This window comes from Aplidium turbinatum, chromosome 4 (assembly GCF_918807975.1).
Source record: "Aplidium turbinatum chromosome 4, kaAplTurb1.1, whole genome shotgun sequence".
NCBI lineage: Eukaryota > Metazoa > Chordata > Ascidiacea > Aplousobranchia > Polyclinidae > Aplidium > Aplidium turbinatum.
In genome coordinates, this window is record NC_137475.1 from 36,052,306 (window position 1) to 36,069,693 (window position 17,388).

General features: G+C 37.0%; 1 protein-coding gene across 1 annotated transcript; it reads right to left on the reverse strand.

Annotated features, from left to right (window-relative positions):
• Positions 1-66: 66 nt before the first annotated feature.
• LOC145768827 (lipoamide acyltransferase component of branched-chain alpha-keto acid dehydrogenase complex, mitochondrial-like) lies at positions 67-15,450 on the reverse strand. Its single transcript, XM_082580427.1, has 8 exons — positions 15,072-15,450; positions 10,866-11,010; positions 10,391-10,536; positions 4,475-4,618; positions 3,724-3,960; positions 2,710-2,901; positions 2,136-2,207; positions 67-1,321 (listed from the first exon to the last, which is right to left on the reverse strand). The coding sequence occupies exons 1-8, from the start codon at positions 15,402-15,404 to the stop codon at positions 1,154-1,156; spliced, it is 1,437 nt and encodes a 478-aa protein (XP_082436553.1). The 5' UTR covers positions 15,405-15,450; the 3' UTR covers positions 67-1,153.
• Positions 15,451-17,388: the final 1,938 nt, after the last annotated feature.

A 17,388-nucleotide genomic window follows, 5' to 3' on the forward strand; every position in this document is an offset into this window, starting at 1 on the left:
TCGTGTAGTATGAACAATTGAACATAAACGATCATTTGTGAAACCCACGATAGGCAATTGGACAAATTAAACATGATCCCTTTGTTTATTTATGGTTTTGTTTTAGTTTAAAAACATAAAAAGCCAACAAATTGTACCATTGAAAGCAAAATGCAATATCACACATTGTGTATTCCTTGGAAACGAAGAGTAAAGTTTTACAATAAAAATGCGATGATTTTCAACACAATGCTATAAGACCACGATGAAACACACCCCATACTAGAAAATGGCATCTTCCATTTTCGTGCGACCGTGGCTTTAATGACGTCTACAAATCCCCACATCTCTACAATGCAAAATTTATCCATTAAAGTAATAACCATCAGCACTAAAAAGTAAATTTTTGTAAAGTTACCTTAGATTTTCACTAGTAAATGACATGTTGAAAGACTGTATAAAAACGCCAAGGCAGTCAAATGTTGCAAACATAATTTTCGCAACATTATGTAATATTCAACCAAGAAATTAACACGAAGTACCTTGTCTGATTCAAAAGGGTTTACAGAAAAGTGCACATCATTTTGATAACGTAAATTACTGTACATTCATGATTTTCTAAACTATTTTGACCAAAGAGACACCAACTGGCAAGTTGACAATAACCTAGATGGTAATGAGACGCTCAGCTCACTTCTATGCATACATATTACATAATCAATCTACATTGAAACACAACTGAAAAAGTCATGGCAGAAATAGAACAAGTATGAAGGCAAGTTATAATAAAAAAAAAATTTGAAACGATATTTCAAGAAATATTTTTGTGCTACAAACTTGTAGGCATTGCGTAAAAACTGTCATGGTGACAAATTCGTGGCTACAGAACTACATCTGGTTATCATGTAGCTAAAGGTAGTGCTTCATTAAAAATAACTCACAAATTGTCTACTGATTAGCAAACACCTCTTGAATCGTTTAAATCGTTTATAGCTTAATCACTAGAAGCCTAACTGAAGGTAATTTTAAGGAATGTGAGCAATCAAAAGCATACAGATAAAAAAAAAAAACTAGATTTCATAAGCCGCACCACGAATAACCTGCTACCGGCAAAGTTGCGTAGGTTTCACGTAAGACTGGAACACTATCTTTCTAAGATACCGACGCAAGGGTACTACTTCAGATGGAGCAACATCTTTGAAGGCTCTTCTAAATATTCCTTTAACAAATTAGAAAACCGCGCCATGATCGCTCCTTCTATGACCCGATGATCACCGGACCAACTGACACACATTATGTGAGCAGGCACTACGTCACCGTCTTTGTTAAACCGAGGAAGCATCTAAAAAAAAAACTCGTTTAGTTGCAATTGAGATGTGGTTACATAAACTATTGGCAATGCGGCAAACGTCTCCAAAAGTGGCTTAAATAAAAGGATGTATTTGTATATTAATAATAAAGCTTAAGATTAATGTACCATTGTACCCATTGCTACCGAGTGATACGCCTGATTTGCTACATTCTGTAGACTTCTTCAGATTTGGCCAACGTTTAGCAACGGTCTGAATGAAATTTTCTGAAAATAATGTTGTAACGCCTTTTTGCTGTCTTCCCCAGGTGACAAATGGGTATTAACATCACCAGGCTTTGCAAAATAGACACTTTGATTTAGAAAAATTCGCAATTAACCGCTTGCTAACAGTCTGATCGTAATGTTTTTCAACTTCCCTTTTCTCATTTTTTACTGCTTCCCCAAGACAACAATTTTTTTTTACATCATTGCAAGTCAGCATAGAAAAATCTTGGAAAAACTTCAGTCAGACAGCAGCATTAGTCAAAATCTGCAAAATGTGACAAAATAGGCCGCACCTCCAGGTAGTCATGATGTATCTAATAGATACTACACTAAGTCTAAAACAAGTGCTTTCATAGTTATATTTTTCACTCATTTTTATTCAATAATGTTCGAACGATTGGTAAGTAATAGCCTAAGCAAGAACACACGAACGCCAAAAAAAATTACAAAACAACAAAAACACATTTAAAAACTTTGAATAAATCAGAAATATAAATATTGATGAGAATACACTCCATGTGACTCCAAGTCTAAATGGTAACCACCTAAATTATCATCTAAGAGGAAAACTGGTACTGACCTGAATCTTTCCAAGGGCACCAATGGCCACTTGAGGCGGGAATATAACCGGTCTTGTATAAGTTCCACCAATCTTAAACGAAACAGTATCTTTGAGTATTTGTCAGTCACGACTCACGAAAATAAACCAAACAAAAAATCTTTAGAATTACTTCCATAAAGTTTGTGGCTAAAGCACACAGTCTGCAGATGATCCGGGTAGAAAAAGCTGCCATTTGTCAAAACAGTTGGTCTGCCTGGAGTTCTAGATTCGTTGCAACTAAGTTGGCGCTTTTGTGATATTTTTTCTCTGTCAAATAAGCAACTTATTCTACTTGTAAAACAGTCACACCACTGCAACTCAACGTGGTGGCGCTATATTTAAACGCAATAAACTACGATTCACCAACTTAACAGAGTTTTTAGAACATAAATTATTCTTCTCCAGCCATTGAGAGTAGATTAACATTAAAAAATTCGTGAAAAGTCAATTCCTTGGTATCTGGTGGAACCACGATTTGCTGTAGATTAGTATTTGATTTCGCCACTCAGCAGGCAATCCATGACACGCTGATGTTAAACACCCGGTTACTCACATTTCCAATGTTTGAGAGACTGAACGTTCCATTCGACATATCTGCAGGCGATATCTTGTTGTTTAGTCCTGCCTCGTGCAGCCGGTTTAACTCGGAAGCGATGTCCAAAATGGAAAGATCTTGCACTCGCTTAATGCAGGGCAGAAGCAAGCCATGGGGAGTATCAGCTGCCACGCTAATGTTGTGATCTGCCTGAACGTAAAAGAGTTGCTATTTTAAAACGTCTGCCCCGATAGTTCAATGTGATATAATGACCCACTTTGCAAACGAAAGTTCCACGTGTGCCTTCTCATCAGAAGGCAAAGTCGATGGTACAAAGATAGCGGTGAACGATGAGCAAGATCATGCAACACTGGTTCGACTCTCACCACCAACAGTTAAGTGTAAAGAAATTTTTTCCTTCAATGACATCGGCCGAGTCCAATGGTTTGTCAACAACAAAAGCACATACCGGTATACAAAAAGTTTACTGGTTGTCAATCGCCATAACCAGACCGGTGGTTCAAACCTACCATAGGCATGAGCAACACTTAGGGAACGTTCAAATATTACGTAACGCTTTTTTTCCGAATTTTTGACCCCCCCCCTCCCCTATGTAACGCCAACGTAACGCTTTTTTCAATCCCCCCCTCCCCCATGTAACGCTTTTTCATTACGAATTCAGCACAAAAAACTACCATTCCGTACTCGAAAGCGTTACGTAACGTTTTGCTTGAACCCCCTCCCCCCCGATGTGACGCTAACGTAACGCTTTGCATAAACCCCCCTCCCCCTCGAAGGCGTTACGTAATATTTGAACGTTCCCTTAGGATAAATGTTCAAAGCTTCATAACCTGAAGTTTTCACGATCCTGTTATAATAATTAGATAGACCAAAGCAATATGTTAACACTCGCAATGCATTTTAGAATAACGTCTCATTTGTGACATAACTAATACGTGTAAATTCCTTTAACGATTGACAGAATATTTGAAGTGCTCAACCAAAAGACAAAACTGAGATTCAAGCACCTACCTTGAATATCAAGTTTTCTTGACCACTTTCAATCTGTGAGTTTAAAATCGGATATTCCAAGAGTGCCAGTGAGGTTGCTTTGATGATGAATGGCATATAAGAAAGCTTGATTCCATGATTATGCTTGACTTGCTTCTTTAGTTTGTATCGAAGGTTAACCAATTCACTCAAGTTGTATTCGTCATCATAACCAAAATGAGGAATCAATAGTGAAGCATTCATACTGGTCATCATTGCCTTAAAAATAGTTTGGTCCGATTGGATAATTGGCAGTAAATCAACTTTTAAATACCGGTAGCACTTACACGCGGTGGTACAAGGCATATTGCTTTCAGCATAATTACAATGAAAGTTTGAGCACAGTCAAAACTAATACTCTATTAGGGTGCTCTGAACCTATGCACTCAATACTGTGCACTCGTGAAATATCCAATGCCATATTTACAAAACTTCTGGTATGACCTGACAGGGCATCGAACCCATGTAAGAATAAAGCAACTGAGGGAGAAAAATTGAAACTCATGAGTGGTATGACATGAATATGTTGAGAAAAAAAAATACAGATTTGTAGTTAAGACAAAAAACATACATTCACATTTCCATTCTCAGAAAACATCTTCCGTCTGAGGAACGGGAAATATGGGCATTGCAACATCAAATTTCTGCGTACACAAACTTTTCCAGCAGATGTCGATTGGGTCTCAAATAGGCTACAGTTTTAAAATACAAAAACATTTTAAGTGCTATTCACCTTTCGTATTCCTTTTACTGGTTCCACTCTGTCTTCAGCAAGTGGAATGACTTTGGGAGTAGGAGGTATTTGAAGAGAATGCTCCGGTTTTCCAATGTGTTTGTTAATATCTTCCTTTAATATCCTGCCATTTTCACCAGACCCCTAACACAAAACAATATATACGCTGCATCAGCAATACGCAAATGCACATAGGCGCCGACTTTTATTTTTGCACGGGGTGGCGGATAGCACAATATGACAACCTAAAAACTTTCAAACTGCATGTTTTTTTTTGATTTTTACTAAGCGTGTTTCGTAGATTCAATTGTCTTTTCACACCTGATTTGTAGCTTGATAATTGACAAAGCAACTTTAAAACAAAGCACAGGAGGTATGTCGTGAATTTGATTGTTACGTTGCTGCTCTGACCGTTGACATTTGGCAAAAGTATTTTTGGGAACAGCAGCTCTGTCAATCCAACTGTTCAACTGGCCAAGTTGTAACCGTGAAGCTTCAGCTTGATAAACATTTAAAATTAGGACGTGGTTCAATCGCTGTTGCGTCGTGGTAGATCGCAAGTAGGTTAAAAATTTTCAAAAAAGATTTTTGAGGGAGGCAATGGAAAGATTGATTAATAAATCCCGTTGTAAACCTAACAAATGTAACAATGACTTATGACAAGTAACAAATAAAACGATCGCAACAACAACAAGGAAAACCTCGTAGCCACGTGTTGCGTAATCTTCACGTAGCTTGCTTGATGTTACGTGAGTATCATGCTTGTGACAAAAACTATCATTTTCTTCGCAATACTGTATTGGTTCACCTCTTGCTTTACGTTGACTTGAAGCGAAAACCAACGATTAAAAAAAGATTTAAACGTCCGTTCAAATTACATTAATTTGCAGTAAGTAACTTAAACGGGGTGGCTGCCACCCCGCCACAGCGGTTTCGGGGTGGCGTGGCCACCCCGTAAGTCGGCGCCAGTGCAAAAGCATATTTTATCACACTACAAAATACGATAAAAGCTGTCATTTTTTTAAACAAATTGTTCCACTTTAAAACTTATGTAGAACCTGGATTCGAAAGCTTCCTTGCATCTCAGAGTCCTTCCAAGAAGTATACAGGGTTATCAGTATTTATCGTTACAACTTAAATTGATTGGATTTATGAAATGAAAGAAAATTTAGAATTTTTGCAAATGTATTATTGTGGAAAAAGCAATAGAGAGTTAATACACAAAATATTATTCAATATGTTCTCCATCTGCGTCAATAACTAGTTGAAGACGTTTAGGAAAAGCCTTGCATGTGTCACGAATTACTTTCTGAGGGACTTTGGCCCACTCCTTCTGCAGTTTCGCCTTCAGAGCTTCCAAACTTTGATGGTGAGTGGCCGAGACCTTGCTCTCAAGATATGACCAAGGAGATTCAGATCGGGGGAAGATGGGGGCCATTCCTCTTTGGGAATGAACTGCGGGACATTCTCGGAAAGCCACTCCTGAGTCTTTTTAGCCCCATGTGATGGTGTAGAGTCCTGCTGAAAAGACCAGGGACGTTTTTTGAAGTGCTTCTGGGCCCAGTGCAACAATGCGCCAATGAGGATGTCATCTCGATAGTTTTGCTGGTTTAATTTTACCCCCTGGTCAACAAAAAAGAGGGGTCTTTTACCGGACTCCGTCATGGCTGCCCAGACCATCACTGAGACGGCACATTGTTTCCTTGTCACCACTCGAGATGCTTCATCCCCATCTCTCGACCAAACCTGATCGTTTTGAGTGTTAAAGTGATGTTCAACATCAAATTTCTTCTCATCACTGAAAACGAGATTGGTAGCATGCCATCCTGAAGGGTCTGCTACTATTCGGTGAGTCCGATTCGGTGAGAGCCTTTTTCGGTGAGAGCCTTTTTCGGTGAGAGCCCTATTCGGTGAGTTTTTTTTTTAATTATTGCGCGCCGTAGCCTAATTATCATTGCCGTTATAGGGTTAGGGGATAGGGGGTTAGGGGGTTTTTGGGGTTGGGGGTTTTTGTGTTTTTTTTTGAATTTTTGTTTGAAAATTATCGGGTACCGTAGCCTAATTAAAACCCCTAACCCCTAACCCAAACCCCCCAAGTCCCCCCAACCCCAAAAACCCCCAACCCCAAAAACCCAAAAAAACCCCAACCCCAAAAACCCCCAAACCCCAAAAACCCACCCCAACCCCAAAAACCCCCAACCCCTAACCTCTATCCCCTAATCCCTAACCCTATAACGGCAATGATAATTAGGCTACGGCGCGCAATAATTTAAAAAAAAAAACTCACCGAATAGGGCTCTCACCGAAAAAGGCTCTCACCGAATCGGACTCACCGAATCGGACTCACCGAATCGGGCCATTCCGCATCCTGAATGCAGGAAAGAAGAATCTAGGATCTTTGGAGTTTTTTATCAACAACTTGAGCAGAAAGTTGTTGTTTCTTGGCATGCTTGAATGGAGACATCTTCAGGTCCTTTTGGAGTAAAGTTGACATGGTCCCATACGACACTCTCGACTCTTTAGCCAGAACCTCGATGGATGAAATAGATTGTAACTAGAGATGTAAATGCAAAAAAAACGAACCGTTTTTTTTAAAAAAAAACGTGTTTTTTTTCAAAAAAAACTTGAGCCAAAAAAACACTCGTTTTTTGTTTTTTTTCATATTTTTCTGAAAAAGTTGCAATTTTTTTGCAATTTACAGCTTAGTTTCATTATAGTGCTCTTGAAAAACATTAAATTACTAAAAATAGTTTTATTGGTGTGCTGAAATTCCTAAGTGTTTGTGTTTGGCAGCATATGTTCTTGCATAGTCCTATGAGGACCTATGTTGTTTCGCTTTCTTCTTCATTCTCTGGCATGTTTGTGGCAGTAGACCTGACAAACATTGAATTAATGAAATTTGATACATGACATAATGTAGATGAGTTAATTTCTTTTTCCTTTTATGGAAGTTAGCCTATGATGTTAGTATACTGTGGTACTGGTTATTCTTGTACACACTCAATGGGTTGAGGAAATTTTGGCAAAACAAGGTGGCAGTATTCAGTACACACATTTACCTTGTTTGTGGACGTGGTAATTTACCAATGCAAGCTATTGCCAATAGTTTGTTTAAACATGTTTTGTAACTGATAGCTTACCAACGATGTATGTGCATTATAAATATTGAAACAGAAGTATTCTTTTCGTGTGTTGTAAGATCTTGGACACTTCGTCATTGATGCTTCTTGCAGATTATTTGTGACATATAATGCAAGAGACCTTATCACTGATATTTTTAGCTGTCAAAAGTTAGTGGATTTGTCAGAAAAGGTTAGGTTAATGTTCCTTTCAAATGCCCACCACCCATGTTGACTATTGCTAGTAACTACCATTCTACCAACCTTGAATGAAGAAATTTTTCCTTTAAAGTGGAGTTTTTCAGTACTGCTCAGTGTTCACATAGTGAATAAATGCTTTATAATGCTTTTCCTGACAAGAATAAAGTTTTACCCATATTCCCACAATGCAGGATAAAGATACAAAACAAACATCAAAGATGAAAACTTATTTTATTTGAGAACTAGGCCTACTGTTTTTTGAGATAAAAAGAAATTGACCTCTTGTCGTTACGCACCAATAAAACCATGATGCAAACTTTAATTTTTTTTATTGGGCAGAGGAAAGATTGACGAAAAGTTAGGCAAAAACAAAAAAAGTGCTAAAGTCTCAAAGTTCTGCAAACTAGTTCAAATTGGATGGATTAAGTGCAACCAATAACCATACTTCTTTTAAACATGTCTATGACAGCACAATGGTGTGATTAAGGGAAAACAAACATGACTATGACGTCACAAAGGATTATTGAATCTCTTCAGGGAAAATAAAAAAACATCAAAACGTTTCCATCTTTCACTACATTTAAATGTGATTTGGGCTAAAAGTTGGGACTTTAGCACTACACTGCTTTTGCCAAACTTGTCATCAATCTTTCTTCTACCCAATTATTTTTTTTTTTAAATTTACGCACCATGGTTTTATTGGTGCGTAACGACAAGAGGTTAATTTCTTTTTAGCTCAAAAAGTAGTAGCCAAAACTTGTTTTAATATGCATAAACAGATAGCCCACCCCATAAAACATGGGGGTAGAGCTAAAACTTATGTAAATATGTTGAGCGGTTCTTGAGATATGGCCGTTTTTCTATTGCTCCTTATCTATAAAGCCACTTAGTGGCTAAGGTTATTTCACTTATAACTCGAGAACCGCTTGTGTGATTTTCATCACGTTTGCACCAAATGCACATCAACTGGAACAATCTCTTGACGTTGTACTGGTAATGGTGTGGTGTGCTGGTGAAAAGTGCCTTTGTGAAGTAGAGAAACAGGACCCTGACCACCTGGTCCTAACGTAACATGCCCATTAACCAAAAATCCCAGGTGGCTTCGAAACTGTACACGAGTGTGGTACTGCATTTAACAACTGGCTGAACCAAATTACAGACAATACTTGAGATGTGCCAACCATAGGACACTGTGTTACTATTTGAGACGATGAGAAACCTTTATGGCTCGTGTGTTGAGACTTGAGAGACATATTGTCTCATTTGAAAGATGTTATACGAGTTATGAGACTATTTTTTTGTTGAAAGAGACGCTATTGCAATGAGTTTACCCTAATTGCTGCATATTGTGACATTTAATAAAAAAGTAGGTAAAAAAAACAAAAAAAAACGACTAAAAAACAAAAAAAAACGATAAAAAACAAAAAAACGAGCTCGTTTTTTTTAAAAACAAAAAAAACCGTTTTTTTACATCTCTAATTGTAACGCTAAATATTGATGACCTTGTATACACATGATTGCATTTTCTACTGCAAATGCTGTTGTATTTGAGTAAGATTGTTTATGACTAACCATATACTAGCAGTTCAGCAATATACATGACGTCTACAATCCACATAAGTAAACCAGTATCAGAAGAATATCAGATGCAGGCTGTGTAGTGTACGGTAATTAACTTTAACAAAACACTCTTACACATTCAATTTTTAACAAGAGATCATGGTCATAACTTTGCAGTTCTGCTTTTAGTTTTTGGTTTTGAATCTTTATCCTTGGACTGACATAGCCTTGATAGGTTATTTCTGGTAGTTTTGCATACTTTTGATGCAGGGTCGGTTACCGAGATTTGCAGAGTGAAGTTACGATTGTTGAAATATTGTTATTAGGAAATTATTCCATCCACTGGGTGCTTCTGAATGGAGAGCAGTCCTGAAATGCGTTGCTCAAGCGCACATCCCAAGAGGCAAACCAGCTCTGCATGATCTCCAGCACGAACCACTGAGCTAACAGGGCGGTCAAGTCCATATGCACAAATTTTCATTTCCACAGTTCTTTGTACTGATTATTGTAAACTTTGTAAAGCTTTGTTGTTTCAAAAAGTATGAAATGATTGCAAATATTATTCAAACCTACAAAAAAGACATAAAAGCAATGACAAAAACTTTTTTTAACACCTTTATTTCTGACAGTGGTCAGTAGTTTTTAAAATACTAAGTTTAAATACATTCTATATTCAATTGCAAAACTGTAGCTTAATTCTTCTTTTCTAGTTGTTCCTGACAACATGATAGATTCATATTTTATTCAAGTGATATTTCCTAAATCAGGTAGGCTTTTATTAATTCATTTGACATTGCTTTGCTAACCAGCCTCCACTCCACACATCAGCAAATACTAAAGCTCTGTTTTCACATTTTCCAGATTAGTAAAGAGAGTCAATATAATTAATTTCATTAAACAAAACTTTTAATATATGCATGTTGGAAAATAATATATATCATATAATAGCAGTACAATCTAAACTCATCACATACTAGAAATACTACAGTTGAATAAAAATATTGAAAAGTATGTATATAAAATTCCACTGTCATACCATGACATCCGCAAGATTTATTTGATGTTCTTTGGCAATTTTTCTTACTGCAGGGGTGGCAAGAGCTTTTTCACTTTTTTCATGTATTGGATCAGATTTGACTTCTTCAATTAAAGGTTTTTCTGTTTGATCTTCAACAACCACTTCTGAAATTAATTATAATCAGGAGGAAATTACTCATGTGCAAACTATTTACTGTACTTTAAGTGGGATAAAATATTCAAACCATAACATTCCACAACTATACACAGGTTTCAAGAAACTTATTTTTTCAGATTTGATACTGACTAATAACCAACACTCAAATAAATATTTTAGGTAAAAAAATACAAATCAAGTATGAATAAGTGTAATATTACAGAAAAAGTTAAAGCAATAACAAAAATGCAAAATGCCTTTACAGATTAGATTTGTATAATTTCCATTTAATCTTAAGTTTAAAAAATAACAAAAGATGGCTTTTAATCTAAAAAACCTTCTGACTGCATCTCTTCCCCTGCAACATCAATATCGACAAGTGTATCCCCAACTTGAGCAACAGCACCGACATCATGGTGCAACTTTTTAATCACTCCATCATATCTACTGGTTATTGTCACAGAAGCCTTGTCACTTTGAACCTGAAGTTAAAAACCAACAAAACATTTGACGACAATAACAATGACCTGAAGCAAGAAAAGATTTGTGGATATGACAAAATACATAGGCAAACAGCAAGTGCAACATATTAGCTGCATTATTTTCAAGTTAAAGAAAAAGTTAATGCACCACATTTAAGCCGCCATTGACACAAATAGTTAGAGCTTGACCGATATCACTTTTTCAGGCCGATACCGATATTTATGAAATTTTTAGGCCAATACCGATATATATCATATCGGCCGATATATATCAGCTACGAAAAATTTGTTACCAACAAAGTTATTAAGCAACAAATCAGTCCAAGAAAGTTTATGCATTAGTTGTTGTAATGGAAAAATCATTCTTAACACTAATCACAAAAAAACACCGAACAAAAAAGAAACAACCCAGGCCTCGAAATTCGTTTTTGCTGACGGCGGACAAACGTGTCCGGTCGGAATTCTTCGCCATTTAAGAGCTATGGCTTTAGATCATTTAAACGGACTTAAAGAATGCCAAAAGCGAAAAACAGCAGCTGATCGCATGGCTTTCTCTGGAACGTGAAGTAGGCCTACTACTGAGATGCGCACGGCAGGCACGCTCACAGTCACACATAGGGATGCACAATACAGAATACCTGGCTATTCTAGAATATTCTAGAATACTTAATTTCGAATCTAGAATTTCGAATCTATTCTGAAATTACACGACAATTTTTTCCAAATAATGTCGAACAAAAAGCAAAAATATTTGTATATACATTATATTGAATTGCATTAGTATCACATGTCAAACAGAGTACAACATATGATAAATCAAGCATCATACGATGCATCATCATACGGTCACACGGAAACGCACTGCGTGTCTGCAGTTCTGATAACTGCGCAAACCCTATGAAGGAAGAAAAAAGTCGCTTGAAACAAACAGTCCATGAAGAAAAAAGTCGGTGCGCAAAACGGAAAATATCAACTTTACATTTGTTTAACGTCGCACACTTTTCATTTAACGGATTTATTTTCGAATCCTGATATCCGAAAAAAAACTGCAAATGCGATTCGAATACATTGAGATTCGAATCTCTAAGATTCGATATTCTGTATTGTGCATCCCTAGCACACACTGCTTATCTTCCGCGCGTGAGGAGCAACTTCAAAGTCAAAACGCGTGGTAGCGAATGCGAGGTTGAATGTTTATTCTCATTTCACGAGTAATCCAAATGTCCGTTAGATTTTTTGTGACTTCAAACATGAAATCGATTTTAGCAAAGTTTATCGAGTTGAAACTATGACACAACGAACAATTACGTGAATACAGCTTGGAAATCATACGGAATGGGAATTTCAAAGTAGAGCGTAGAGTAACTTACGCTGCTGGAATAGTCAGGTAACTATTCATTGCAATATTAAGTAAACCAGCCAAATTAGACGACCTATTTTCAACAAGGTCTTCCCGCTGTAAGATCAATTATGATTCAACAGAACGCATTGTTTTGTTCGCAATGTGTGAGAATTAAATCGAAAACCGATAAAAAAAAAAGGTGTTTAATGATCTTGGTCGCAGATATTGCCTGCAATAACGACGTCTCCTATCGCTATTATCACCTAGCCAACCTGACATCATTGTTTTATGCACCGCTAAGGTTTGACATCGACTTCAACGATCGTGGAATGTTACGTAATAAGGACGATTATATCCTACACGCAAAAATAAAAAAATGATCTCTTTAAAACAGCTCTTTTTGCTGTTTTGTCTTCTGAGCTTTGTATATTGCTCAACAAGTGAATAAAGTTTAAAATTGACAAGGAATCATTAAATTTGAAAATTATGTTTGAATCTTTGCAAATAAACGTATTCAAAACTTTTACTTTGGCCGACGTCATTTCACAATCCGTATCTACCTCGGCAATGATTTTGATGCAGCAAAAATGCGTTAATTTTGAAAACTGCCGAGCTGGAGACAACAGCTTGTCCTGTGTATAAGTCAAACCTGTCTTCTTGAGGTGAAAATCACTTGCGAAATGCGAACATCTCGACCTATGCTCGAGTATATATGGTATTCGATAGAAGACTATAAAGACTTTCGATAAAAAACAGAAGAGAAAACACTTCGCCGTTGTTACCGCTTTGAAGGTAAGTAATTAGCAAAACGAGGTAAACTGATACGTGATAGCGGGTTTCCACTCTGCTTTAGATCATGATTTTTTGCGTTTTATTTCGATAACTTCACTGTCTTGATCGTTGTTATTCACTCGCACGAAAAGGAAATGAATCGGCTTGTTTTCCAACTGTTCCAATTATGAGTTAACAATATCAAAATTTTTATGACTAGCCATACTGCATGCGTAAAACTAATCGTTTCAAGCGGCGGTTCTAATAAATTCGGTTTGCGACCTAGGTGTCAATACAGTATAAACAAGACAGTAAGCTTAATCAAAGGCTATTTTAATTGAGTAAAATAGCGTTACGGTTATGTTGTTTTTCTCGCCCCCCAAGGTTTTTTGAAAAGTTGGCGTCTATGCTTACTGTAATACCAAAACTTAACAGCTTACTGTAATACCAAAACTTAACAGCTTGCTGTAATAGCCTACTCGTATGATCTAATTTTGTAATCAACCTTGCCTTATCAATATTACTCGGAGATCAAAGCCAGACATTGTGATGTAAGACTTGAACTAAGTTGCGCGTGCTCGCATCGATTCTTAGCAAATAATTCACTTTTGTTACGTTGATTCAATGTCATCAATCATTGAAGCAACATAAAACTCGAAAGTTTTCCTGCTTGAATGGAAGCTAAGGGATACAGTACCAGTACTGTATTAACATTTTCTAGATGTGCGCGCTAGAATGCGCGGGAAATTATATCCTCGCAACAATTGTTCGTGCTATGCAAGCACGTTTGAGCAACTTGTGTTTCTTCTAAAGGCAAGGCATGTATGGCTGGTTTTGAGTGTGCTTTTGTTGGCCGATGTTTATCGGCGAAAAATAGCCGATACAATATATCGGCTACACCTGATATCGGTCGATACATATCGGCTGACCGATATATCGGTCGAGCTCTACAAATAGTGTCAACCAAGAACATCTGCGTCTAGTGTAAGTCAATGCTTTGAAAAACAGCAAATTAGAGTGTTGCTTAAACAGGAAAAAGAATACCCTACAGATAAAATATAATTGCTGATTAGCAGTAAAACAACATTGTTTAGGATGGCTTATTTTTAGGATGCAACCTAGTTCGTACCCTGAACAGTTCGTACCCTGAAAATATCGAGTGAAAAAATTGAAAAAACCGGAAGTTTTAAAATTTTTCCCCTGAAAAAATCGAAAGATAGCACAAAGCCGAAGTCGCTGATTGTAGTTTCCGCTAACCCTCACCCCAACGCTAACCCTCGCTGATCGCAGTTTTCGCAAACATTTTTCTGCACTTTCCGCTAACCCTAGACTAATTTATGCTCTAACCCTAACCCTCGCTGATCGCAGTTTCGCAAACATTTTTCCGTAGTTTCCGCTAACTGCAGTTTCCGCTTACCCTTAGAGTAATCTATGCTCTAACCATTGCTGATCGCAGTTTCCGCAAACATTTTTCCACAGTTTCCGCTAACCTTTACCCTAACTCTAACTATAGAGTAATCTATGCTCTAACCACATCCCTAGTTTTAACCCTAACCTTCGCTGATTGCAGTTTCCGCAAACATTTTTCCGCGGTTTCAGCTTACCCTAACCATAGAGTAATCTACCGTATACTCTCTAACCCTAACCCTCGTTGATCGCAGTTTCCGCAAATATTTTTCCGCTAACCGCAGTTTCCGCTAACCCTAACCCTCGAGTTGTTTGCGGAAACTCCAATCAGCGACTTCGGCTTTGTGCTATTAAACTGCGATCAGCGACTTCGGCTTTTTCTCTCGATCTTTTCAGGGTACGAACTAGGTTGCACCCTTATTTTTATTAAAACAAAAAGTTTAAAAATCCTAAGTTTCTGATATATATATCTTGTCAATGTAGGTTATGTCATATTAGTACAGGTAGTTGAAAAAATATTACATCAGTTGAATATGCTTACCTCACAAATGCTATCAAATTGTGCAACTTCATCACCAACCGAAACATACCATTCCTTTACCTCAACTTCCTTAATCCCTTCTCCAATGTCAGAAAGTTTAAATGCTATCACTGACTTTGCTTCAGGAGTTAAATGAAAATTTTTCAACTGAATTGTGTTATATTGAAAATGATCATTGAAGCTAGGTTGGAAAAGTTTGGATGAATAAAGCATACCGGTACCATTTTGATGTTTAATGGTAACCGGTGATTGAACATTTGTTACAGCAGATGCCTTTTTAAAGTTGAAAACCAATGTTCTTGCATTTTTGTTCAACAGTAGTGATCTATGCATATCCAATGTTCAAGACTGATGACAGAATGAAACAGGCTCAGAATTATATAACCTAATTAACAACACTGACCTATGGAAAATTATAAACGGTTCTTAAATGTGGTCAACTAAGCTAAGATCAACCAGCCTTCAATCAAGTAGCCTGTTATACTTCAAACAACATAACCCAGGTAGGCCTACTTGAGATTATTGGTTGGTCATAGGCCAAGCTTAGAGTAAGCAGGGTGACGACTTAGAAACACTAGTTAGGTCTACGAGAAAATTAGAAAAACTGAAGAATTGGAAATGGAAAATGGGCAACTAGCAGAGTGGCAGTGATGCCAGGTTATTTTTTAAAAACAAGAAAGGTTGAACCACAAAACAGGCAAACCAACACAAAAACAAGCCAAATAATTTGCAATTAGTACCAATTAATATCAAGCATGCATTTTAACAATTTAAATTTAAAATTAACATATTGCAGGCCTATTGCAATTAACATATTGTATCTGGTTTATTTCAAGAATTATACTTATTTACGTCATTCTACGCAATAATTACCTTGAAAAGAAAAGATGTAAAGTTGAATGCAATTAAACAACTCTAAATTTTAGTGTCAAAAACAAGTTTAAAAATGTTAGATTGGCAAAAAAATCAAGCAAACAGCAGAATCTAAAAAAAATACGTAAACTCGAAATAAACAACCTAAAATTTGCGGAAAGCCGAAAGGTTGGCAGCACCAGCAACTGGCAGACTTTGGGCTTCAGCGTTGTGATCGGCAATTTTATGAAACAAGGTGCGTTAAAGTTGTAGTATTGACTTGTATTTGTCTCCTCCGATAGATAAGTTTATTAGCGCGTGACTTCGTGAACGAAGAAGCTTCAAGATCAGGCGACGCTGGTTGGACTCTCGAGATGCGCACTTGAGCAACGCAATGCAAAGACTGCTCTGCATTTAGCAGCACTTAATGGATGGAATAATTTTCCGGCCAACAACCCTTCAACAATAGGAAACTTCATTCAGTGAATCAATCAATCATTTTATTTTTCGTCATTAACGCGTCCGGGACGAAAAAGATACTAACTACAAAAACCGATATAAACCTACCAGCACGTTAACGAACGGGAAAAGATGGCAAAATCTTGAAAAGTTTAAAACGTGCCTGAATGAAAAATTATGTTGTAGGCTATATATCAGTAGTTAGCACGGCCACAAAACCCAAAAAAACAAATAGCAAAAAATAAAACAAAAGCAGAGAAGCACACATGTAGTATTGAATGACGCAATCTCGGTAACCGGCCCTGAGTCAAAATCCTCTACAAGTACGGTATGCAAAACGACCAGGAATAACTCATCAAGGCTTTGTCAGTGCGAGGATAAGGATTCAAAACCAAACCAATATCAAGGGGGAAAATGGAAAGGTTTTTCATAACTATAATTGACTCTTCTGTGGAGAAGCTTGTCGGGTAACTCTTACCGTTTTTGATAAACATTTTGAACGTTTGTTGTCTTTCAGTTCAACTCTAATTTATATTTTGCTGCTGGCGCAAACATCTAGAGAACGGCAAGGTCAACACACGAATGTGATAAAAACAAAAGAGAAAGCTGGCAAAAACAAAAGTTTAAAATATAAAGAAAATGAAGGGTTGTACGGTACCGCTGACGCGCAACTCCGTTGTTCCTTCAACATTAGAAGGGTCAATTGCCAATTTGACATTTTTTTTACGCTTTACTGCTGGCTTGTTTTCAACTAAAAACCTTAAATTACTTTAAAACCAACTTCACTCTTCTTATATAACCCATAAAAAGTAAAATATTTTGTAAATTACAAAAAAAAGTAACCCTTCTAGTGTTGCGGATAAGCCAAAAGCGGATGAAGTTTCGCATCCCTATGATCTACCATCCCTAAGTAGGCTACCAGCACGAGAAGGATCCACAAAGGATACAAACTGATATGAATCGAACAAAAATTAAAACTTTTTTTGAATTTTAATAGCCTACATAT

What these genes read in the sequence shown, in the direction of transcription:
- LOC145768827 (XM_082580427.1), bottom strand. Translation starts at nt 15,404, where the DNA reads ATGCATAGATCACTACTGTTGAACAAAAATGCAAGAACATTGGTTTTC. An exon ending in AATTTGATAGCATTTGTGAG is followed by an intron (nt 11,011 to 15,071) that starts GTAAGCATATTC and finishes TTTTAACTTCAG; the next exon opens with GTTCAAAGTGACAAGGCTTC. An exon ending in GGAAGAGATGCAGTCAGAAG is followed by an intron (nt 10,537 to 10,865) that starts GTTTTTTAGATT and finishes AATTAATTTCAG; the next exon opens with AAGTGGTTGTTGAAGATCAA.